Source organism: Pongo abelii, chromosome X (genome assembly GCF_028885655.2).
Source record: "Pongo abelii isolate AG06213 chromosome X, NHGRI_mPonAbe1-v2.0_pri, whole genome shotgun sequence".
In the NCBI taxonomy this organism is placed as follows: Eukaryota; Metazoa; Chordata; class Mammalia; order Primates; family Hominidae; genus Pongo; species Pongo abelii.
In genome coordinates this window covers 145,838,712-145,866,046 of record NC_072008.2, presented here as the reverse complement: position 1 = coordinate 145,866,046, position 27,335 = coordinate 145,838,712, and the positions used below count along the sequence as shown (strand labels likewise).

The 27,335-nt window shown below is 36.4% G+C and overlaps 1 protein-coding gene across 7 annotated transcripts in view; it reads left to right on the top strand.

The window, feature by feature from the left end:
* The window catches only part of MCF2 (MCF.2 cell line derived transforming sequence), a 130,015-nt gene that overhangs the window by 51,417 nt on the left and 51,263 nt on the right, over window positions 1-27,335 (top strand). For 2 of the 7 annotated variants that reach the window (XM_002832187.4, XM_002832189.4), the window contains exons 2-4: window positions 6,670-6,738; window positions 11,660-11,774; window positions 12,899-12,989. In XM_002832187.4, the coding sequence (XP_002832233.3) occupies window positions 6,714-6,738; window positions 11,660-11,774; window positions 12,899-12,989 (231 nt within the window). In that variant the 5' untranslated portion in view covers window positions 6,670-6,713. Of the gene's footprint in view, window positions 1-6,574; window positions 6,739-11,659; window positions 11,775-12,898; window positions 12,990-16,557; window positions 17,053-27,335 lie in introns of those variants that run through there. The other 5 variants (XM_054545145.2, XM_054545144.2, XM_002832188.5 and 2 more) reach the window with 3 other exon arrangements.

Below are 27,335 nucleotides of genomic sequence, written 5' to 3'. Positions count from 1 at the left end.
TCTTATTCTAAAAGATAATCTATTCCAATCAACTGTATGCTTGATTTTCCTTTCTTATCTTTACCACAGAGCAGCTTGGCCTTTGTTTGAATGCTATTAATGATAGGAAAGGGATTGTCTATCTTCCATGAAAGTCATTTCATTTACCGATAGTTCTGACTTTAGAACAAAGTGCTTCTTCATATGGAGTCTTTATAGCTCTCTCTCTTGATTTCTGTTTGTCTTCTGTCTCTCTCTGAGGGGAAAAACCAACCAACCAACAACCAACCGACCAATAAACTGACTGACCAAACCTGATCAATAGGTTTGAGAAATACTGCATACATAGCCCATACCCAAGGAGTCACAACGTGTACATGTGTATTTACTAGGAAATATTGCAGTGTGTTTAACCCCTAATATTTCACAAACTTACTTGATTGTGAACTTTTACTTTTTTTCAGAATATCTGTCCAAACACAGCTTAGAACAGAATCTGGCATATAGTAGACACTCAATAAATACTTGTTTAAAAAGTGAATGAATGCAAAATAAATCTTTAAAAGCTTTAAAGCACATGCTGTATTGAGGTGATCCATGTTCTGCATTTTTACAAGTGACACAGCCAGACTAGAGCTACTGATTGGATGGGTATACCTTCCTTCTCTATGTGAGCCTTTCTAAATCAATTATTTATTTCCACACATTTTAGAACTTTAAAAATTCATATTTGGATTTCTAAGTTTGTATCCTCATTGGCACAACTACCTTTTAAATAATAAAATAAATATTAGTGATGTGTTTGCTTGACTCTTTTGCTTTTTGATCATATGTAGGAATGAATTAATTGGAAATGCTTTTTTTGACTTGATTTCAATTTGTATGTGATTGTGTTTGATTGTACAAGCACATGGATTTTCAGCAGAAGTCTTAAAATGAAGATTTGCTCCATTAGGGTGTTTGTAAGGGTGTTTGTCAGATTACCTGTTGAGTTACAGCCCTTTATTTGGCTTCTAAGTCAGCTCTTTTTTGGGCTTAGCAACGAGTCCAATGTAAGGAGAATGAATCCTTTTTATTTGTGAGTAGTTGAGTTTTCTACATAGGACAGCTTGACAACCTTCCTATCAAACGTAAATCCTAGTCAACAAGGAACATGCTGTAATGTGGACTTGATCCAGGTTTGGTGATCTAGGCTTTTTATTTCTCATGCTCTAAGTGAATGCATTTAAAAGGTCAGCAATAGGAACAGTATAAATTATTTGTTCTCACTTTTATATTTCAGGAAAAAGTCTGTGTGGAAATTCAAGAGAGCCAGCTACAAAGCTGGGTGTAACTCAGTGTCACAACTTTATCTAAAGTCAGTATTTTCTGTTTCTCTTTGTTCTCAGCAACAATCTTACCTCGTCCCTTGCAGCTGCTCAATTGATAACTGTGTGTCTTCTGTTGTCTTTCCTGTGTTATCTCCTTCCCCTTCAGTCTGTTTCCAACCCAGAACTTGATCATTTATTAAAGTGGTAATATTTTCTCTTGTAACCGTGATTTCATCCTTTTTCATTAGTGTGGAAATGTTATTTTATTGGCACAGTTGTGGGCTACATTTTATGATAGAAAACATCAGTCTGTTTTTACATCTATGGATTTTACATGTTGTTGGATCTCATAGAATGTAAGGTACCTTAAAAAGCATTTACTGACCGGGTGTGGTGGCTCATGCCTGTAATCCCAGCACTTTGGGAGGCCGAGGCGGGCAGATCACGAGGTCAGGAGATCGAGATCATCCTGGCTAACATGGTGAAACTTCGTCTCTACTAAAAACACAAAAAATTAGCCGGGCGTGGTGGCGGGCACCTGTAGTCCCAGCTACTCGGGAGGCTGAGGCAGGAGAATGGCGTCCACCCAGGAGGCAGAGCTTGCAGTGAGCCGAGATCGCGCCACTGCACTTCAGCCTGGGTGACAGAGCGAGACTCCGTCTCAAAACAAAAACAAAAACAAAACAAACAAACAAACAAAAAAACCAGCATTTACTGTATTGCCCTCATTTCTAAAGTGGGAGTAATGACCACAGCTAATATTGTACTGAATATGGAAAAATTGAAGGCCTTTCATCCAAGAACTGGAGCAAGACAAGGATGCCCACTTTTGCCACTTTTATTCAGCACAACACTGGAAGTCCTGGCCAGAGCAACTAGACAAGAGAAAGAAATAAAGCCATCCATACTGGAAAGAAAGAAGCCTTATTAGTTTTGTTTGTAGATGACATGATCTTGTACCCAGAAAAACCTAAAGACTCCATCAAAAAACTGTTAGAACTCTATGAGAACACTTGGATACAGTAAGGGGAACATCACACACGGGGGTCTGTTGTGGGGTGGGGGAAAGGGGGAGGGGGGAGGGATAGCATTAAGAGATATACTTAATGTAAATGACGAGTTAATAGGTGCAGCACACCAACGTGGCACATGTATACATATGTAACAAACCTGCACGTTGTGCACATGTACCCTAGAACTTAAAGTATAATAATAATAATAAAAAACTGTTAGAACTGATAAACAAATTCAGTAAAGGTGCAGAATACAAAATCAACGTCCAAAGTCAGTAGCATTTATATACACCAACAGCAAACAATCTGTAAAAGAAATCAAGAAAGCAATCTGATCATATTTACAATAGCTACAAAAATATAAAATACCTAGGAATCAATCTAACCAAAAAGTGAAAGATCTATATAAGGAAAACTATGAAATTTGATGAAAGAAATAGAAGAGGACACAAAAAATTGGAAAGATATTTCATGCTCATGGATTGGAAGAATTAATATTGTTAAAATGACAATACTACCCACAGAAATTTACAGATTTGATGCAATCTCTATCAAATTCCAGGGCATGCTTCAGATAAATAGTAAAAAATTCTAATAACGTATATAGAACCACAAAAGACCTGAAATGGCCAAAGCAGTCCTGACCAAAAAGAACAAAGCTGCAGGCATTATACTATGTAACTTCAAAACTTGCTACAAAGCTGTATTAACCATAACAGCATGATACTGGCATAAAACGGACACATAGACCAATGGAACAGAACAGAGAACCCAGATGTAAATCCATACATTTACAGCCAAGTCATATTCGACAAAAGTGATAAGAATCTACAATGGGGAAAGGAAATATTTTCAATAAATGATGCTGGAAAAACTGGATAACTGTATGTGGAAGAATGAAACTAGATCCCTATCTCTCACCATACACAAAAATCAAATCAAAATGGATTAAAGACTTAAATTGAAGACCTGAAACTATGAAACTACTAGATGAAAATGTTGGGGAAACTTTCCAGAACATTGGTCTGGGCAGAGTTTTTTGTGCAAAACCTCAAAAGCATAGGCAACCACAGCAAAAATAGACAAATGGGATCACATCAAGCTAAAAAGCTTCTGCATAGCAAAGGAAACAATCAACAAAGTGAGGAGACAATTCACAGAATGGAAGAAAATATTTGCAAACTATCCATTTGACAAGGGATTAATAGCCAGAAAATATAAGGAGCTCAAACAACTCAATAGCAAAGGACCCAAATAATTCAATTTATAAAATGGGCAAAAGATCTGAATAGACATTTCTCAAAAGAAGACATAAAAATGACCAACAGGTATATGAAAAAATGTTCAACATCACTAATCATCAGAAAAATGGAAATCAAAACTACAATGACATATCTCACCCCAGTTAAAATGGCTTGTATCAAAAAGACAGGCAATAAGAGTGCTGGTGAGGGTGTGGAGAAAGGGGAATTCTTGCACACTGTTGGTGGGAAAGTAAACTAGTACAGCCACTATGAAGAACAGTATGGAGGTTTTGCAAAAAACGAAAAATAGAACTACCATAGAATCCAACAATTCCACTCTGGGTATATATTCAAAAGAAAGAAAGTCAATATATTGAAGAGATATTTACACTCCCATGTTTATTGCAGCACTATTTACAATAGCCAAAATATGGACTCAACCTAAGTGCCATTCAACAGATGAATGGATAAAGAAAATATGGTATATGTACACCATGGAATGTTATTCATACATAAAACAGAATGAAATCCTCTTATTTGCAGCCAAATGAATGGAACTGGTGGCAATTATGTTAAGTGAAGTAAGCCAAACACAGAAACACAAATACTGCATGTTCTCACTAATATGTGAGAGCTAAAAAAATGGATCTCATGAAGATAGAGAGTAGATTGGTGGTTACCAGAGGCTGGGAAGGGTAGAGGGGAGGGGATGAAGGGGAAAAAAGAATGTAAATATATTTATTATCACTGAACTGTACACTTAAAATGGTAAGTTTTATATGCATATTTTACCTCAATAAGAAATATAAAATAAAATGGAGGTAATGAGGTGAGGGGTGGGGAGTGACTTGTTGAAAATTACAGAGCAGCTAAGTGGTCAAGCCCACACTAGGCCCTGGTGCTCCCACTCCCAGCCCACAGACTTTTATTTTGTGTCCTGAGGCCTCTCTCATTACACGAGTGCTTAAATTGTAGAGTAAGTGGACATAGTTTCCATAGCTATGCAAGAATCTGAGTGGTATCAGAGGAATCAAGTTGTTCGTATTAATACTTCCAGATCTGCCACCTGACATAAAATGCATCCATTTGTCTTTGTACTTGTTCCTACTGATCAAAGCAAGGGAGAAATTTGGGTCTCCTATTATGTAGGAATATTTTTATGTCTGATGCTTTCTCATTTAAAAAATAGAACATGTTTTAACTATCGCCACTTTTGCAGGCTCCTGAGGGGAGAGAGTGTTCTTGTATTTTTTGCATTACCCTCATTCTCACCCTTCTTCCACGGCTCCATGCCTGAAAATGTCAATATGTGATACATGTTTGTAGCTGTTATAAAGACATTCTTCTATCTCATTAAACATCTAGCACGGAAACAATAACTGCGAGTGTAAATGTGCATGCCTTGGTCTGAAATATATCGAGTCTAAATATATAAAATTACAAGACTTTTTTTTTTCTTTTATTATTATTATTATTATTATTATTATTATACTTTAGGTTTTATGGTACATGTGCACAATGTGCAGGTAAGTTACGTATGTATACATGTGCCATGCTGGTGTGCTGCACCCACCAACTCGTCATCTAGCATTAGGTATATCTCCCAATGCTATCCCTCCCCCCTTCCCCCCACCCACAACAGTCCCCGAAGTGTGATGTTCCCCACCCTGTGTCCATGTGTTCTCATTGTTCAATTCCCACCTATGAGTGAGAATATGCGGTGTTTGGTTTTTTGTCCTTGCGATAGTTTACTGAGAGTGATGATTTCCAATTTCATCCATGTCCCTAAAATGTGGCACATATACACCATGGAATACTATGCATCAATACTGGCCATCAGAGAAATACAAGACATTTTTAAGAAATGACTTTATGTCTTGACAAATTAGATATTTGTAATGGCATGTGTCTGATGAAAATAAACGTCAATTAAAATTGCTTTATGTTTCAATTTATGTGTCGGGGGGTGTCTATAACAGATAACCTATTCCACTGTCTATTGTGGAGCCATTGAGAACTTGTCTTTTTTTTAATTCCCTTGAGGATTGTCCTTTATAAACCACATCCATGTAGTGTGATTTGAGGAGCACTGAGAAGGGTAATGCATCATCAGCCTGACACCACCAGAGACCAGGACTTTGAAGGCACTTTGTATCAGAGAGCAGGTGAAAAATATGGCTTCAGTAAGAGATGTGAAACCACAGGCATTAAAGCCGACAAGCCAAAATGGCCTAGTTTGATGACCCGTTTCCTTTTAAAAAGTTTTCCTTGTTCATGGACCAGAGGCAGGTAGTGTACTTTGATTTTTGACCCCTATAGAGTTCACTAGAGTTGAACATTGTAAGTTAACACTTAAGATCTGGGACAATCAAAGCACATTGAACAATGCATGGACATTGTTCCATCTGTAATGATAAAAAATGAGTTAATATGCTACTTTTTATTGAACACTTACCATTATGCCAGGTATTTCTCATTTAGTTTGCATGGTACCTTGTGAGGTAGATATCATTATGCCCAGTTTATAGCTGAGGAAACTAAGGTTTAGAGACGCTGACTAACTTGCCCATGTTTGCATGGCCAGTAAATGCAACAAGCTGGATTTGAATCCACGTCTATCTAGACTAAGAAGCCTATATGGTTAACCACTTGTAAAATGGGATAACAGTACCTACCTTAGAGATTTTTTAAGGATTCAATAAGATTAAAAAATCCAGAAAGCACTTTGTAATTGCTAATAAAGCTTTGTAGAATGAAAGGCATTATCAGAAGTAGAAGACAATCTGCTACAGTGTCTCCCCATGACCATCTACCCTTCAAATAAATCCGAATGTCCTGGAGTTTGTGCCTTTGTCCTTGGCTTTCTGGTGAGTGAGAGTAGTTTATGTTTTGGGCATAGATTCTGAGAAGTAGGTCACTGGTTCTACTTATTCAGTGATATTTTCGAGTGTGATTTCTTTGCCATGTAGTTGAGAGGAGGAAAGGGATCGTCAGTGTCTGTGGACACAGACCTGTGGGGCTCCCAGAATAATTTTAGACACAGTGAGAAATCATGTGTCTAAAGTCATGTAAGGCTGTACCTTAACATGTATGTCATTTCTTCTATTTTCTTGTTTGTCATAGAAAACGATCTGCTCCTCCGTATAAAGGACATCAGTCATTTCTTAATGCAAGACATCGCCTTCTTGTCTGGTAAGCAAACTTTCTTATATATAGTCCAGATAGATATATGACTTGATTAGCAGTTAGTTTGGTACCTATTATATAAATAGCTCTCTCTATATATATAGAGCTATTATATATATTCATTTGAGAAGCACTATTTCAATAAACATTTATACATTGTGCACCTAGTTGCTAAACAAATGGACATTTAGAGAATAATTGGAGGTTTTAAGCATTTTAGATATATGAGTAAAACCGACCTTACCACTCTTATACATTTGACTTTCAGATGAGTCTTCAGAAATCTATGATAGTTGAAAGTCGAATATGTCTCCTAGGTGGTTGCAGGCTGGGTGGGAGGGGAGCAGCTGAGGTAGCTTCTTTGATTACTCAAATGTGTATTACAAATGCTTGCAAGTTGCACTAAATAATCAGCATGCACTAAGTATTTTTTTTTAGGATTTCATTTACACATTATAAAGAAAGTTGATTTTTCTCAAATATGTATATACACTTGTATATAATTTTTAGCAATTATGGTAAAATAAATTTAACATACAACTTATCATTTTAACCATTTTTAAGAGTACAGTTCAGCGGCATTAAGTATGTTTACATTTTTGTGCCACCATTGCCACCACCATCTCCAGAGTTTCAGGTCTTGCAAAATTGAAACTCTATATCCATTAAACAATTACTCCCCGTTTCATTCCTTCCTCTCTCTAGCCCCTGTCAACCAGAATTTTACTTTCTTTCTCTATGAATTTGACTATCCTAGGTACCTGATGTAAATGAATCATATTGTATATGTCTTTTTGTGACTGGCTTATTTCACTTAGCATAAGGTCTTCAAGTTTCATCGATGTTGTAGCATGTGTCAGAACTTCCTTTTTAAGGCTGAATAATATTCCATTTTGTGTATATTCCACACTTTGTTTATCTGTTCATCCATTGATAGATACTTTGGTTGCTTCTACCGTTTGGCTATTGTGAATAATGCCACTAAATAGCATTACACATTTTTAGAGACATAACTATGGTAAACCATCCTGCCCCTTTAGCTTCTGGTCAGACTTTGGGGAAACTTTTGCTTAAAAACAAGCAAATTACTTTCAGGTATTAGAGTAATTCGAATTATATCATTAAATATTATATTTATCATATTAAACAGATAAAGAAAACTTACTGGTATGTATTAATACATTGTTTTTATAAAGATGAGTGCTTCTTAGGTATTGAGAGTACAAGAAACTATCTTATTCCTTCTAAATAGTTTAATTAATTCTCTGAAAAATGACACCTACATGCTCAGTTTACTAAACAAGCTTTTACTTTATAAGTGATCCTAATTAGACACTTCAATCTGGCCTCTGCTTTTATTATCATTATTATTATTTTTAAAGACAACTTCTTGCTCTTTTGCCCAGGCTCCAGTGCAGTGGTATGATCATAGCTCAATGTAACCTTAAGCTCCTTGGTTCAAGTGATCCTTCCACCTCAGCCTCCTGAGTCACTGGAACTATAGGAATGTGCCACCACGCCTAGCTAATTTTTATATTTTTGTAGCAAAAGGGTTTTGCTATGTTGCCTAGGCTGATCTTGAACTCCTGGCCTCAAGCGATCCTCCCATCCTGGCTTCTCAAAGTGCTGTGATTACAGGCATGAGCCATCGCACCCAGCCTGGCCTCTGCTTTTAAATGATTATAATTACACCTAGATAAAGCTTAATTAAAAATGATTCTAATTAGTGGTAACTGTGAATTAATGATGACTTAATTAATATGGCTTTATGTTTTATTTTATAAGTGGCATAAATGTGTGAGTGTCAGTAAATTTAGCAGTATGTTACGTTCACTTTTAAGTTTTGGAGGTTTTACTTAAGATTATCTGTGTTTTCCAAACCGTGTTCTAAATAGAACCATCCTCAGGGCTTGCTGCACCCATCCAGACCCCTCTCTACACCTTTCCTTCCTTAACTGCATTTTGTATTTGTTTTATTTTTATTTTTTTAATTTTAATTTTAATTTTTTTATTTTATTTTATTTTTAAAAATTTTTGTATTTTTTATATTTTGAGACAGAGTCTCGCTCTTTCAAAAATGCTTCTACCTATAGCTTCCTTTGAAGAAAGGGTTCCCAATGGTAAAAAAAAATAATTAAAACTTCCTGATTTGGAATATAAATATCTCTTTTGATCTCTTCTCACAAGTTTACTCCTAGGACAGTACTTGTAGGTGTTCAGTGGTAATAATCATTTATAGATTAGTCAATGATAATTTACTCTTATAGGAGCCTTGCCACTTTTCCTTTGATAAGTATAGTTTGCCTAAGTGCTAGATGGTTCTGTCCTTAACTACAGTGCTCACCAGCTTGCTTGGCAAGTATGTAGTTATATTTAAGATAGTTATTACATTATATATTGCATATCATTTATATTACTAGTTCTATACCATACTCTATCTATAGAGGGCCTTTGTTTAAAGTTTCACTAAATCTCTTGGTTCAGAATTGTACAGTTTCTCCTTTGAGTTTCTTAAAAACTCTTCAGTGGATGCCATTATTCTCAATGATTATTTTCACTCTACTCTAATTCTAGAATATCATACAATGAAGATTAATAACCCTTTGATTTAATACTTTGGACTAGTTTGATTAAAAAATAATTTGGGAATGAATACTGTCTCTCAAGTTTCCCTTGGTAAATACTGAGGCAAATAATTAATTTGATCTTTTTCCATGTGCACTAGAGAAGAAAGTGTATTCTGCTTTTGTTGGATGGAGTGTTCTAGAAATGTCAATTAGGACATGTTGGTTGAGACTGTTGTTCAGGTATACAATATCCTTGCAAATTCTTTGTCTACTTGTTCTATCGATTATTGAGAGATGGGTGGTGAAATTTCTGACTAAAATTGTGAATTTGTCTATTTCTTCTTCCTGCTCTATCAATTTTTGCTTTGTGTATTTTGAAGCTCTGTTATTAGGTGCTTAAGCATTTAAGATTATGTCCCATTGATGAATTGACCACTTTATCATGATCAAATGATCATTTTAATATCTGGTAATATTTTTGACTCTGAAATCTACTTTGTCAAATATTAGACAGCTTTGTTTTGATTAGCACTGTCATGGTGTATCTTTTTCTATCCTTTGCTTTTAATAATTTGTACTTTTATATTTAAAACGTGTGTTTCTTGTGGGCAGCATATAATTCGGTCTTTCTTTTTATCCAGTTTGATGATCTTTGACTTTCAATTGCAGTGCCTAGATCATTGACATTTTATGTGATTATTCATATGGATGGATTTAAATCTACCATCTTACTATCATATAATAAGCAAAATACAAATAGTGAGATGGTAGATTTTTCCATTTGTCCCATGTGTTCTTTGTCTTCCTCCATTTCTGTCTTCTTTTGTGTTGAGTATTGTTATGATTCCATTTTATTTCCTTTTCTTTTTCTTTTTTTGGGGGGGTGGGGAGACGGGGTCTTGCTCTGTTGCCCAGACTGGAGTGCAGTGGCGTGATCTTGCCTCACCACAACCTCTGCCTCCGAGGTTCAAGCGATTCTCCTGCCTCAGCCTCTGGAGTAGCTGGGATTACAGGCATGCGCCACCACACCCAGCTAATTTTTGTATTTTTGGTAGAGACAGGGTTTCAACATGTTGGCCAGGCTGGTCTTGTACTCCTGACCTCAAGTGATCCTCTGGCCTCGGCCTCCCAAAGCGCTGGGGTTACAGGCATGAGCCACTGTGCCTGGCCTATATCCTTTTCTATTGTCATATTTTTATTGCAGATTGAATTAAAAATATTTTTACATCTTTATTCACTTAAATTCAGCCAAATAAAAATTACAACTGAACTAAAAAAATTTCTATTAGTGAGCTAAATTAAAAGGCCACCTTGCAACTTTCCTCCTAAAATAATTCTTCAAATTCTATTTGGCCCTTAATATTTATTGAGCATTCCCTCTCTGTGTAGGTGCTAGCCTGGCTGCAGATGTGAACCTTAAACACATGTAAGGCTCATCTCTGCACTTAGGTGGCTTTCGTTTTCAATATTTCTCATCCTTCAGGCTGCATAGAGGGCTATTGGGCTGGGTGGAGAAACAGGGGGAGAAACCAAAACGAAAGCCCAGAGCCGGTGCAATCATTCCCTCACCAAGAACCCCTATGACAGTTACCACTATTCCTGGTTCCTATGGAAATGGGCTTAGGGCAGCCTCACCTATGAGCACTGGGATCCATGCTTTCCAGGGGTCAAGGTCACCCACTTGGTCAAGATACTGCTGGATGCAACTGCTCCAGGTTAATGGCTGCATGGGTCTGCGGGGAGCTTCCACAACCCTACACCTCTGCCTGGACCCCTACCCAGGCTGAACATTGAATTTTGACCCACAGATAATTTGTGATCTTTCTTTGCATTAATAAAATTCCTATGTCATTCCTGCCATCATTACTTTTGTTGTTTCTTCCATAAACACATTAGACCATCATCTATTTCCTATAGGGTGCTCTGTATCTTTTCCTGCTCACCATGACACTAAGAGATCGATTATATCAAATTTTCCACTTGCTGTCAAGCCATCATTCACTCATTTTGAATTTAGGCTCGTTGGTATAGAAACAGTTATTTCCCAACCCCTTGGTTGTCCAGATGGGGGAATCAGCTGTTTTCCACTGTATTTATTATATGCATTTCATGATATTTTCTTCTGACTATATTCATTCATTTTACTCTCTTTCGTTTTCTTTTTTTTATTGAGAAATTACTCTGCCACCTTTTAAACTTAAAGTGTCAGAAACTTGGGGCCATTTTGGTTTTATGTGGAGATCATCATCTTTGTAAAAAAGTTGTGTTGCCACAAAACAGTATTCAAATCTAAAATCCTCTTCCTTGCTGCGTTGTTATATACATTTTTAATTCAGTTGATTATTTTTCTATTATTGTAGGTGGCCGGGGAAAGGACAATGCTTGGATCATTACCTTTCCAGAAAACTGTAATTTTAGATGTATACCAGAGGAAGTAATAGCAAAAGTACTTACTTACCTGACATCTATTGCAAGGTATAGTATTACGTTTTTTCAATTCGCTTTATATCAGATATCCATCTGAATGTCATAACATGAAAATGGCTTAATATAGCTATTATTATCATGGTGAATAACCAACTGACTTAACTTCAGAGTAGATAAGAAGTACAACTTAGAAGGAGAAGCTGGCAGCTACCTAAATTGTTACAAAAATTATACTGAGAATCTATGAAAATAAAATTGGGGATCTAGGAGTATTTGTTCCCATGAAAAAGAACATAGCTTGAGAATGATGGTCATACATATATGCTTTAATTTGCTTAAAAGGAAATATTACCAGCCAAGAGTGAGTACAGACATTTTTCATTTCTTCTGAATATAACACAAGAAGACTGAATCTTAAGTAGATTCAATAGTGGTACTGGGAGATACTAGGAGGAATGTCTTGATATTAAAAATTATTTGGAACTAGAATGCTTTAAAATGGAAAGTTTAAAAAGGTTTCTTAGAGATTTTATGTGTGTTAAAGACAAAATTTTCAAAGGAAGAATTTTCTAGTTACTAACCCTGAAGAACAAGAGGACACAAATCTAGGATGATAAAATTCAAAGTCTCATGAACAAAAATCAAATCTCAGAAAATGAAACTTACAATGTACCTATTGAAGCTTGAAAGTGATCTTTTTAGGGCAAATAGAAGTTATATTTTCCATTAAACTGCATTTCCTCAGGAGCAGACTAGAGTTAGAAAAATAGATTTAGCAGTGTGATTTTGAATGAGTGAATGGATCATTGACTCATGATGGATTGCATGGAAAGTTAAATCTGATATCATGAAGGACAGTTATCTTTTGAGTTTTCCCACACCCAAGATTACAGTATTCCAAATCAATTTTAGTGACCTATCTTCATTATACTATCACTTTCCTATTTAAAAGATTGACATTAATGCTGCAAAATAAATTTTAAATAGTGAGTAAGGGAATATGTATTCAGATTAGTTTTCTAAGATAGGACTTTGTGATAGCTTTCCAATTCCAAATCTGTCTTCAGTCAAGACATCAAATGTAGAGGAAATAATCAGAAATAGAACGAAGACATATATAACAAATTTGCATTATTATTAAGAAAAAGTTCTTATTTCTTCTTATCGTTCAGGCAAAATGGATCGGACTCCCGGTTTACCATTATTCTGGATCGAAGATTGGATACATGGTCTTCTCTCAAAATCTCTCTCCAAAAAATCTCGGTTAAGTATCTATTCATTATACAGTAACTTTTTATTTTTGTTTTATATTATACTTTCTGTTTTGGGAGGTATAGATTACTTTGGTATTGATGGAGACAGTAAAAGTTGATGGAATGTGAGGAGGGAAAGTAGAAGGAGAGGTTGTAGCAGAGACTGAGATAAATAACTCTACCCAAAATAAAACCTAGTAAGAATGAGTGAGTAGTTTGTGGCTCCAGTTATGAGTGAGAAGAGATTCATGGTTCTATGTGCCTTTCAGAACAAGCCAAGTTTTTATGGAAACTTTTTAAATTACTTATTTATTTATTTTAGTGGAAATAGCGGTGTTGCATACTCATTGTATGTGAAAAAGTATAAAGAAGAAAGTTTAAAACAATAGTAATCCAACCACCCCAAAATAAGCAGTTTTTTTTTTTACTGAATTTCATTTTTATTTATTTTTATTATTATTGTACTTTAGGTATATCTCCCAATGCTATCCCTCCCCACTCCCCCCACTCCACAACAGTCCCCAGAGTGTGATGTTCCCCTTCCTGTGTCCATGTGTTCTCATTGTTCACTTCCCACCTATGAGTGAGAATATGCGGTGTTTGGTTTTTTGTTCTTGCATTAGTTTACTGAGAATGATGATTTCCAGTTTCATCCATGTCCCTACAAAGGACATGAACTCATCATTTTTTATGGCTGCATAGTATTCCATGGTGTATATGTGCCACATTTTCTTAATCCAGTCTATCATTGTTGGACATTTGGCTTGGTTCCAAGTCTTTGCTATTGTGAATAATGCCGCAACAAACATACGTGTGCATGTGTCTTTATAGCAGCATGATTTATAATCCTTTGGGTATATACCCAGTAATGGGATGGCTGGGTCAAATGGTATTTCTAGTTCTAGATCCCTGAGGAATCGCCACACTGATTTCCACAATGGTTGAACTAGTTTACAGTCCCACCAACAGTGTAAAAGCATTCCTATTTCTCCACATCCTCTCCAGCACCTGTTGTTTCCTGATTTTTTAATGATCACCATTCTAACGGGTGTGAGATGGTATCTCACTGTGGTTTTGATTTGCATTTCTCTGATGGCCAGTGATAGTGAGCATTTTTTCATGTGCTTTTTGGCTGCATAAATGTCTTCTTTTGAGAAGTGTCTGTTCATGTCCTTCACCCACTTTTTGATGGGGTTGTTTGTTTTTTTCTTGTAAATTTGTTTGAGTTCATTGTAGATTCTGGATATTAGCCCTTTGTCAGATGAGTAGGTTGCGAAAATTTTCTCCCATTTTGTAGGTTGCCTGTTCACTCTGATGGTAGTTTCTTTTGCTGTGCAGAAGCTCTTGAGTTTAATGAGATCCCATTTGTCAATTTAAAATAAGCAGTTTTAACATTTCAGTGTACAACTTTCTAGACTTGTTTTACCCTAGGATAGGGTAGGGAGATGAGTCACATATAAAATGATATATAACTTCCCTACTGGTATCTAGTCCCCAGCTTCCCAAGACCCAGAGAGAGAAACATTTTCTTTAATTAAAACAACGAGAGGTACAATTCTGCCCATGACTAAGATAATCTTTTACACTTTTAGACTCACAAGGATATCACAAAATTGTTTGACACTTCACTTTCATAGACGAGGAGGGAGATGAGGGACCCCCAGACTCCTTCTGAGCTGGCAAGATTGGGGCTCTCTGTGGAAGTGCCATGTGGCCAACTTCCTCTGTCAGACTAGAATAGCTGGGAATCAATATTGTTTTTTCTTTGAGATTCCAACATTGCCAGCCATCTGAAATTCTTACTTTGTCTCCTGACTGACTGAGGAGGTCACGCCCACCACAAGAACTTGATTTAGTTACAAAGGCAAAACAAAAATCTAGGTTGTTGGACTTCCAAGCCAATGTTCTAGCACCCGCAAGGTAAAATGAGTAAGATCATTATTCTTTTAATACTCAGTATGAATTATTCCTCATTTTGGACAAACAAGCAAAAAGTGTTTTCCTGTTTATTTAACAGAGGTGTTTAATCATTAGCAGTGGAGAGAAGAGTTAACCTTAGATATACTCAAATTACTAAAATAAAATAGAAAAAAACTTGACTTTCTATAGCATATTAGTGCTTTCTCAAAAGCATTCACATTTATTAAGTATTGTTGATTCTCTTCATTTCCTAATTAAGTACTGCAGGTAGGTATCACTATAATTGCCTTATAGATGATGAAATCACATTGATATGTGTACTTTGGAATGGTTATGTGGTGAATCCAAGCTCAAATAGCCAAGTAACCAAAAAAGCCAGAGCAAGAATTGAAATGTCAAGAATTCCAGTTGGTGATGGTTTCTATCATTTTCCAACTGGCTTACAAATAGACAAATAAATTCAATGTTATTTAGAATAAGGTAAAATTTCTTTTGAGAGATTAGATCTGTCCTCCATATAAAATTGAGCCTTATCAGTGGGGCTAAATAAAGTAAAAGCTATTTCCCTTGCTCTGGTCTTTTAGGATTGGTCCTTGGGCTTGCTGAGTAGACCTTGGTTTATGCTAATAATTGCTTCTCTTATACTAAATAGAGCACTTGTTGCATTAGAACATTTTTTATCACCCAGGTTTTTTTCTTTCGGCCAGCCCTGCACCCGCCTGATTAAATTAATTTTCATTTTGTGACTGGTTTGGCACCTGATGTTAGTTTTTTTGGTAGAGTTTTATTTTTATTATTCAAAATAGGTGGCTTGTAACAGAGGTTCTATTTTTCATAAAAGAGAAATATAAGATTAGGTCATGATCCTGTCATTTTGAAGTCAACAGAGGGTAATTACTTGTTTACTGGGGAGTGATACTCCTCTTTCTGTATTCCCAGGGCTGCTTTCTCAGTGGAGAATTATGACCTATGCTCAGTAAAGAACTTGGATCCCAGGGTCCCTGTATTTTCATAACTGCCAAATTGATCGTGCTGGGCAAGGGAGGGGTACAGATTCTGACCACATGTAACTGGCTATAGGTTGTTTTAGGTGTTTCTTTTTTAACATGTTAAATGTTTTTGCTTGTGGTATAGTTTCTATACTCATACTCAAGAGCACATTAATTACATCTCAACCATTAACAACTGTTGGTTACTGTTTGAAATAAAGGTAAATATTGAATGCAAGCTAATTTCAAGTGCAAAAGTTGGCATTCAGGAAGGATTTCTAGTGAAATCTACCATTGTGTAGCTAGGTATAGTTGCCTGTGGTGTATTATTTCAAACAAGTGTCTGCGAAATAATCATACAATTCAATTTGAATACCTTTATTTGTAGATTTCAAAACAAATAAAAGCATTTAGGTTGTATTTCATAATTAATGAGAGGAGACTTGATTTTAGTTATACATTTTGGGGAAAGGTTAATTTGGGAGAGAATTGTATCCGTCTTAGAAAGTTTGCATGTTCTATTCTCTCTAGATTATTACCAGGACAAAATTTTGCAAACTATAGCCTTTCACAAGGCTTAAACCCAGAATATAATAACAGAGAAAACAAAACAGAATTGAAATTTAAGTCACATACCAGGTTAGGACGAGAGTAAAAAGCATGAGTTAATACTACCTTCACAAAGATTCTTAGCATTCCACCTTAAAAATCAAACTGCGCAGAGGAGAAAGCCAGTCCCATCAAGCCTGCTCCTAGGAAGAGAGCTGGTTTTTTTTCCCTCCTCCTTCTACTCTTAGGACATGCCTGACCTTCTTGAGCAGTCCAGCACAAGCTAATCCACAAGGTTCAATCAGGCTAAGTAATTGGAGGAATGTGTTAACTCTGAATTGCAAGGAGCAGAAGGGAAGGATCTGTCAGCTGACTAATCAGGGATAGTGGTTTTTTTTTTTCTCCCCAGCATTGCTGCCACTGTGCTAATGGAAGCAGCTACGGCAGCTTTGTTTGATAGAGATTTTTGGCTGCCGTTTTTAAATACTACCCAAGAAGCAGCTCGTATTTCATCAATGTTGCATTGACAATTGGAAAAGAAGAGTGTAATTGTGTCTAGGCGAAATGGCAGAAGCAAATCCCCCGAGAGGCAAGATGAGGTTCAGAAGGAATGCGGTAAGGGCTCTGTCTGCACTCCTGGAAAGCCTATTCCCAAGTTCAAGTGCTGGGATGCTGCAGCATGGTGCTATAGCACAAACTGCCGAGTAGGGTTTTTAAGGACAGATGGAGAGAATGGAGACTTATATTTGCATGGATTGCATTGATGCGATTACTGTGATATTGACATAGGGTAATTTTCAGGCAATTGAGGGGTAGAATATAATTTCAAAATCTAAATGTCATCAAGTTTATGAATGAGCACCTGAGTCATGTTATTCGTTTAAGACTGTATGAACAATTTTGAATCATTGGACAGCATAGCTTTAAATCATGACTTACAACAATATCTAACAAAAGGATTCATCCTTTCTTTCAACATGATCAAGTAGAGTATATTGCCATGGATAGGTCTGGAGGTGATTCCATCATCACTTAAAAATGCAGCCTTTCCTGGGTGTTACCGTATAAGTGAAAAAATTTAAAATCTGTAATGATTTGAAATCCTTATGGTTTCAATTCTTTTCCGAACTGAAACTTCATAGGTACAAAATTGTCACCTGCTGACAACCTTTTTCTTTTAGGGAAAAAGACAGTAACTCACTTTTCAATATAGACTAGAATTTGGAAGTCTCTCCTCTCAAGTACATTTCATGCAGTCTTTTGCCTAAATTTTCCCTTCATTCTTTTATTCATATAGTAAATTCCCAGCAAATTTCTAATGGGATCTTTAGATGTATTTTGGAGAAATGTTGAAATAACACTAGCTAATTTAATAAAAAACCAATCATCAAAAAGGCTTTAAATGCCACTCTTTTTCTTTCAAAGATTAATATAGTGTTATTGATGTTATGGTTTAAAATATAAACTTGCTCACTAAAAATATTGAGATAACACACACACACACACAAATAAGAAGGTAAGGTAAAAATTGACCATAGGAAAAAAATGACAGTTTGAATTAAAATTATGATAAGGAAAGTAAGACTTTTATTATTGTTGAATGACAGTGAACATCAGTAGGTGTGTAAATGATTTGTTTTCTAATAAAGCTCTTAGCATAGACTGCTATTTTAAAAACTATAGTTGGTTTTATTTTGACAAGATTATATCTTTGGTTCTATACATGTTTTTATATTATGAGAATATAGATTCAGACTTTTAACAGACGATTTATGGTGCACAAGAAATGTTTGTGTATGTACTTTGCAGTATTGTAAGCAACTGATATTAGCACTTTTGTTATCAAAGGTAACCTAAGCTTTCAGAAAGTTCCTAATTATATATATATATATATTCTCAGTGCTGAACTTAGTTTTATGTCTATACACATGCATTAATATACACACAATAAATACAGCACAGGGGTACTCACTGAATAGACATATCTAGCACTGTGATATATACAATGTAAGTTACAAAGGTAAATATGGAATGGCTACTGGGCTGAAGGAACTCTCAATCTAGTAGAAAGGGTAAGACATGTTCGTAAATGACTATTTTGAAAAGAAATTCTGGCTGGTGGAGAAGGCCTTATACAGGAGATGGCATATGTTTGGGTGTTAAGTAAGAGCATATGTTGCTGTTACCTTTCCTTGATTCTTCCCTATGTTTTTTTTTCTCATAAATGAATTAAGTGATACGTAGGAACAGATATGAGTGGGATTAATTGGATTAATTCTGAAGCCTAGAACTATAGTAGAAGACACATATGTTTTGCTTATATGGATAGGACTTGGCCAGAGTAAAGAATTTGAACCTTAGCTAGTAAAAAAATGGTTTCACCTTGAAGGGTCTCGAATTGGGCTGATTCTGGAGGCTGTGGATAGGTAACATCTAAAAGGATGGTCCAATGCCACTTGAAGTCCAAAAAGTGTTTGAACTAGTTACTTGGTAGAAATTTCAATGACTGTAGCTGAGTGAGAGAGAGGGGAGGAGAATAGATATATATTTGACGAAAAGGGCAAACCACAAGGGAGGAGTATTGCTTTGGGCTATCCTCCTGAGGTCACTTGACAAGTTGCTTGGCAACTCATACTGTCTGTACTTTTTAAGGTGGGGATATGGGGGAAGAGTGTGGAAGTGGCTCATACTGTTGCAAACTATTCTCTATAGCTTGAGGTAATGAGATTTTTTTCCCAACATATTCTGCAGAAATGGTTCAGACCTTATGAAAGTCAAGTGCCTGTCAGCATCTCAACATTTGTCTGATAGTAAATTATAATACTTTCCTTTCTGTGGACTGTATATGCTAAATTGTTTCCAGCAACTTGTTTCAAATGTTATTTGTCCCATTTTGGAAACATCAAGGTCAAATCATCCCTGAATGGCAAACAGTAAATCTGAGTGTGCATTCAGTCTATGAGGTGTTAAGTGTCTAGAAAGAGTTTGCCCTTAGGATCCAGATAGGCCGTACTACCTCTGCTTACCAACTGTGCTTCAGTTTGCTCCTCTGTAAAAAGGGAATAATATCCAGTTTACTGCAATGTTTTGAAGGCTAAATAAGATAATATATATATAAGAAGTCTGACACATACATAATGGCTTTTAGTCAAGGGTCTCTCTTATTGTTATTGCCTTTCTTTACCCTAAAGATTAAAAAAGAAAAGCTATAGGAAAATAAATTATTTTTATAGTAAGTAACCAAACTTTTATGTTTTATAAGTTACTTTAAACATTCTAGAAATAATAACTAGAATAACTGAAAAGTGTGCATGGGGTGATGAATTGCCTCCCTTAGAGAGCACACACAAGAGTATTAAACAAGGTTAATTTCTAGACTTCGGTAGTGAAATGATGTATTTGGTTTACGCCTGCTCTTGTTGTTATTGTTGTTGTTACTGCTGTAAGATCATAGAACTAGGCAATCTGGAAGTACGTGTGAGTAAAAGGGAGTAAATCTGGGAGGCAAGGATGAGAGGGAGCTTATTTTGTGCTCGTTACCTTGAAGAGCCTGTAAGAGCTGCTGCTGAGGGCTAGGGTGGGACCACGTACAGTGATTGGACACATGACTCCGAGTCCTCTGTGATAGGCAGCTGGTTCACTCTTACTGAGATGTCTTTAAGCAGTCACATGCTGGAACTCCAGAAAGATGTCTCCGAGAAGCTAAAACCAATGCTGTTTCCTCTCTCGTGCAAACTATTTTTTTAAAAAAGCAAAAACACATTGAAATAAGACTAACCTTTGCCCAAATCCCTTTGCTTTTTTGACAAGTTCTCAAAAATGAACTATACTTTCAAAATCTCAGTTTTTATTTTGGGGAAAAAGAAATTGTGCTTTTTCATGTTTATATAACCATACAGATTAGAGGTTCTTAAAGCAGCATACCCAAGAATTTAGAAATATAATATTCCCAAACCAAAATGGGAAAGTTCACTGGTCTTGAACTATATTTGCTTTGATATGTGCATCTGATACCCTATGCTGTTTGATTGTTCATTTAAATACTAGCTTTAAAATGGATTATCTTGAGACTTTCAGTTGTTACAAATATTGGTATATAGAGAAAAAGTACTCTCTATATATACCTATATGTATATCCACATAGATACATACAAACTAATCTTAAATGTATATGGCTTGTCAGGTTAAAATTGCTCAAGAGTTTTCTGTCCTCTCTAGATTCTCATAGCCGGCAATCACAGATAAGGACGTGTCCATATTATTGATATTGATCGATGTTCAGATCTATGAAGGTTTTTGGTTCACAGGTTGCAAATTGTCAGTGCACAGATGCGTTTTGTTTAGAGTATGCAGCATTTTAACAAACTTTCAATTTGTTTTCCATCTTTAAACATCTGGGCTTTGCATGACAATCTGGATTTCTGTCTTCTCTTGAGAAACCAAAGAGTTGGCAATGCTGGGCCCACCTTGCCACATGACAACATGTAGCTGGAACTGATTTATGAGTGAACTGACTTATGAGTGCCCTCTGCTTTGAATGTTCTCCAGTTCACCATGGTCCCCACCACTTCCTGTTGCTCCTCATCATATAGGAGGAGTATGAATTGCTATTTTCCACCTAATTTAGACTGTTCATTAATTAAGCCTACTTCACATTTACATTATCTGCCTAACACATGGTAGGCATTCAACTTTGTCACCTTTGCTTTAGGTCTCAGGTTTAGATTCTCAACCAACCTGATTCTTGTGTCATCCCTGCTATAACTTCTCCAAATTCCTCTTGTTGACTGAGTCTAGTTATACAGGCAGGTGAACCGGGGTTTTAATTCTGCTACTTACGTGCTAGAAGGTCTTGAAAAATTGCCTGACCTCACAAAACCTCAATGTATTAGTTCCCTATTGCTGCTGTAACAGATTACTACAAACTTAGTGGCTTAAAACAGTGAAAATGTATCATTACGGTTCTGGAGGTCAGAAGTCCAAGATTACCCAATTGGGCTAAAAATCAAAGGTCAGCAGAGCTGTGTTCCTTCTGGAGTCTCTAGAGAAGAATCTGTTTCTTTGACTTTTCTAGCTTGCAGAGATTGTCCACATTCCTTGGTTTTATACCCCTGCATCACTTTGACCTCTGCCATCACATCTTCTTCTCTGACTCTCCTGCCTCCCTCTTTTCCTAATGATTACATCAGTTCCACCATGATAATCCCAGATAATCTCCCCATATCAAGATCCTTAATCACACTTATAAAGTCTCTTACCATATAAGATAACATATTACTAGGTTTCAGGGATTAGGATGTAGACATCTTTGAGGATAATGGCACTCAGTTTCTCCAGTTGTGAAATGAGGACAAAAATAGAACCTACTGCATGTAGATACTTAGCACAATGTCATAACAGTGCTCTTTATGGGCATAATTCTAGTAATACGCATTCAATAAATGACATTTCCACCCCTGTCCAACTATCCAATCTCCTTTCCCTACCTTAAAGCTTTGAGAGGTCCTGAATATATAAATATACATAAATATATGTATTTTTTTTTGCTAAAGAGAAGCTATAAAAAGTAGTCATAAATGTCATACTTTTAAAGTATGACAGTTTGGTAGGCACCTATTATGGTCTGGGTTAAGTAAATGGGAGTGGGTTTAAAAATTCAGGTATGTCTTATTCACATGTGGGCATGAGGGATAAAAACAATACACCTGGTCTGAACTATATGATTTAGTTTTCTAGAAAAATAACTGACAAATCAAATGAATTGTTTGAGTGCCACCTGATTGCTCTGATTGCTTAGCAGTTGTGTAGCTATTGCCTACAAGTTATTTAGTCTCCCAAATGGCTAACTAAAATTGGGAGTAACTATTGGGTTAACAGAATCCATGTGCTCTAGGAAGATATGCAAAAAAGATTATAAAATTGTACTATGAACTATAACAAAAAATATTGTAAATGTAATTATGTAGTCAATAAATGAAGTTTTCATCCTTTGATAGTACATTTTCTTTAAAAGCCCAAGTTTTCCTGGGCTTTTTGTGACAAGTGAATTACTAAATATTTTGAAGGAATTAAGGAATGAGAATGTATGCTAAGATAATCAGAAGGTTTTACTTAAGAATGAACTGATTAGCATATAGAATTATCCTTAGAAGCAATTTATATAGCTGTCAATGTTTGGGATAATCCACTTTATTAAATAGAGCAATAACAGGTTTAATAAACATCCAACATAAAATCCCTAGCTTATGAGCAGCTGAATACCCCTACCCCTGCTTAAAATCACTTCCCCACTCATCTTGCAGACAGTGATTTTCCTTCTCTCTCCTTTCTTTCTACTTTGTTCCCTGCTATGTGATCAGCTGTCTCTGGACCTGGCTGCTGGTACGGCCTTGCTCTCCTAGGAATGGCAGAGTAGAGAGCAGGGCCTTACCTCAGGCAGAGAGTTGCTACATAGCTCTCTCTATTCCCATGGTATCCTCCCATCCCCTCCTCCCTCACACGTAATTTTGGAAATGGGTGAGTATCCCTGGCTTGAAGTCAGCCCCAGGTTCTTGTATCCAGATAATTCTAGATACAAGAGAATATGAGATTAAGGGAAGTCAGAGAGAGAAAGATGAAACCAGATCAACTTAGAATCCATGAAAGAATAAAAGTAATTTTGCTTTAAATGTTGGCAAAAGTAGGGTGCTTTCAATTTCATTTAAAAGTGAAAAAATAAACAGGTTCAAGGCAGGTGAGTATAATAATATAATGGGAATTTACCCAGGTGAAGAAAAAGGAAAGGCTTAACTCCTAAAATTAAGGGAGTAAAAATAGAATCTGTGCTTTCCACTTAAAAATAGGCCAAAAGTTCCCACAAGTCCCTGTCAGATTCTTCCCTTAAGCAAGCCTTTATCCATATCCCTAAAGTTTTCTACCCAAACCTGCTTGTCCTGACGTCCAAGAATCCAAGGCAAAATTTTAAAACTATCTTATTAATATTTTAGAGTTTAAAAAGTGCCTTTTCATGTCCTTTGCCCACTTTTTAATGGGGTTGTTTGTTTTTCTCTTGTAAATTTGTTTAAGTTCCTTAAATACTGCATGTTCTCACTTATAAGTGGGAGCTAAATAAGAAGTTATGAACACAAAGAAGGAAACAACAGACACTGGGGTCTACTTGAGAGTGGAGGGTGGGAGGAGGGAGAGGAGCAGAAAAGATCACTATTGGGTACTGAGCTTAATACCTAGGTGAAGTAATAATATGTACAACAACCCCCACCGTGACACGTGTTTATCTATGTAACCTTTGCATGTACCCCCAAACCTAAAATAAAAAATTTAAAAGTGCCTTTATATTCGTTATTTCTTTTAATTCCTGTAATAACTGGAAAACATGTTTTTTTTTTTTTTTTTTGGCAGAGTCTCACCCTGTTGCCCAGGCTGGAGTGCAGTGGCACAATCTCAGATCACTGCAGCCTCCACCTCCTGGGTTCAAGTGATTCTCATGCTTCAGCCTCCCCAGTAGCGGGGACCACAGGCGTGTGCCAACACACCTGGCTAATTTTTTGTATTTTTAGTAGAAACAGGTTTTCACCATGTTGGCCAGGCTGGTCTTGAACTCCTGGCCTCAAATAATCCTCCCACCTCAGCTTCCCAAAGTGCTGGGATTACAGGTGTGAGCCACCGTGCCCAGTTGGAAAATACACATTATACTTAACATAAAATAAAATATACATTATGTACATAATAGAAGGTAGGATATATATTACCATTGGAACTCTCTGTTTCTCTGTCTCTCTCTGTTTCTGTATACATGTTAACTTTATTCTTTTCAATGTTTCTCCAGCAGCAGGGCTCTTGGCAATTTGCTGCTTTTAAATGGCATCCTCAAAGTTTCCTTCATTCAGTATTCATTTGAAAATTCTAGGGCAGGACTTCTTTGGCCCCGCTTACATCAAATGTTCATGCTTATCTTTTTTCTTTTTCTTTTTTAAAAAGATGAGGTCTCACTCTGTCGCCCAGACTGGAGTGCAGTAGCACCATCATGGCTCACTGCAGGCTCAACTTCCTGGGCTCAAGTGATCCTCCCCCCTCAGCCTCCTAAGTAAACTGGAACCATAGGCGCATGCCACTATGACTGGATAATTTTTAAATTTTTTGTAGAGATGGGGTCTCACTATGTTGTCCAGGCTGTTCTGGAACTCCTGGCCTCAAGTGATCCTCCATCCTCGGTCTCCTAAACTGTTGGGATTACAGGCATGAATCACCATGTCTGGCCCTAATCATACTTCTAATCACTATTAATCATTGGGTGTTGGAAGGGCAGGGCCAGGTAGGAAAATAAGAGTTCTCATTTGGAACCAATGTGTAGAATAATAGAAGGGGAAGTAGTTTCTCAGATGAAGGGAGAGAGTAACAGTCATGGCCTCCTGGGGGAATTATGAGTTGGACAGCCATCCCAATTTATGTACATTGATAATCATTGTTTAATTTATTGATTTAATTTTATGCTCTTTTAATTTACTTATTTGTGCATATCACGCTCATTTCTCTTTCATTTACTCTAGTTCTCATTGCCACTTAACATTTTATGTTTTATCACCATCTCAAATTGAATTAGGAAAATCCCCAGTTTTGAGCATCATTTCCCAAAGAGTCTATGTTTTATACCCTGGTGGAAGTTACTTTTTTCTTTGATTTTAAAATAGACTTTATTTTTTAGAGCAGTTTTAAGTTCACAACAAAATTTAACAGGAAGTACAGAGAGTTCCCATAAACTCCTTGCCCCGCAGTATCTTATTCTTAGTTTATAGTTTTAATTACTAGTATTGTAATATGCCTGAAATATAATTGCAGTTGGAACATTTTTCATATATTTTGCTCTATTATGCTCTAATCTGCCATCTTGAGGCTGATGGCTCCTGATTCTGCACTTTTAGCCTAGACTTCTTTCCCTTCTTAATTGTACAAACAGCTGTCCGAAGGACATCATCTGGATGTCCTGCTGACCTTTCCAACCTAACATGTATATGAATGGAGATCAGAATCTTGTTCCCCTTCTTAAAACCTGTTTCTCTTGTGTTTCCCATCTCAGTGAAGGTTGTACTATTCAACCAGTTACTCGAGCCCCAAATCTGGAGTTTGATCCTCCTAGTACCTCCTTTCTCAGCAAGTACATCAAGTAGTTATGTCTTGCTGACTGTGCCTCCTAAATTCTACTCTTATTCCTAGTATCATTACTTTAGTTCAGAAACTCATCATTCCTGGCTTGGATTACTGTACCAGCCTCCTAGCTCATCTGTCTGCTTCTACTCGTGTTCAAATCCAGTTCTTCCCAAAGCCAAAGTGATCTTTCTAAAATGCAAATTTGACCATGTTGTTCTGATGCTCAAAACCTTTTAGAGACTCCCCTTACCTCCAGGAAAAAAAACCCATGATCCTTTCTGATGTGGTTCTGGCCAATTTTCCCAACACCATCTCCCATTGTCCCCCAGCGTCATTTCATCTAGCTCTCTTGACTAGGGCCTTTTCAGGAGGTGGAGTAGTTTAGTGATTAAGAGCACAGACTTAGGGGCAAATCAAGGCTTTGCCAGCTGGGGGAAGGTATACTTAAACTCTCTGAGTCTCACTTTCTTTATTTGTAAAAGTGAGTAACCTAACTCCTTCATAGAATTATTATGAAAAGAATTTATGATAATATTGGCAAAATGCTTTGCACAGAGTAAGCATTTAGTACGTGGTGATTTGTTATTAAAATTGGGCTATGTTACTCCATTCTCCACTGATTTTGCAATGTGTCCTCCTTCTTTGTCTTTTGAATTCTTTAGTGTAGCAATTATTTTTGACTGTATACTATGTGCCAGCAAGTTCTAGAAGCTGGGGAAACTTTGGTGAACTAGAACAACATTCTGATCCAGTTAACTCCTCGTTATGCTTCAAGATCTTTTTGACCTTCCTATGTCTCAGAGAGTTTGTGCTGTCATTTCCCCTTGTATATTATTCTAATTCCTTTGATTACTTATCAACTTAGTTAAAGAATTGCTGATTAGTAATGGACTCTGCAGTTGAACTGTTGGGTAGAGATTGTATTTTCTTAATTTGTGAACATTCAATGCCTAACAGAGCTTGATAATCATTCATTTAAATACATGAAGTAGACACATAGAAGATGTTCAGTAAATATTGATTGGATTAAAATAAAAATATAATCCCATAATAAAGTTTTCTTTCATTGTTTAGTGTAAATACACAGACAAAAACCCTTTGACTTTTAGGATTATCCTAGGAAACTGCCACCTAATTCTATTTGTTTTTATAGGAAATAAGTGCAATTTGAGTTCAAATAACTCTAAAATAAAGATTTAGAGTCTATTTCTTCGTAACGTGGGATCTACTTCTTTAGTGTGAGAAAATTCCATACCAGAAGTGTTGCAAGGATCTGACCTGAAGCCTTACATTATTTTTCTTTCTATTTGCATGTTTTTAGATTTTATCAATATCCATTTGTAAAGTGTTGGCCTTTTACTGGCTTTTATGAATTTAAAGTTTGTTTCTTTCAGTTACATATTTTCTGATATGTGCTCAGTTGAGTGTGTGTTGACAATTTTTTTTTCAATTTCTTTTGTTGTTTCTTTTTATTTATTTATTTATTTATTTATTTATTTTTACTTTTACCTTTTTTTTTTTTTTTTTTAAATTTATGAAGTATTTATTGATCATTCTTGGGTGTTTCTCGGAGAGGGGGGTGTGGCAGGGTCATAGGATAATAGTGGAGAGAAGGTCAGGAGATAAACACATGAACAAAGGTCTCTGGTTTTCCTAGGCAGAGGTCCCTGCGGCCTTCTGCAGTGTTTGTGCCCCTGGGTACTTGAGATTAGGGAGTGGTGATGACTCTTAAAGAGCATGCTGCCTTCAAGCAT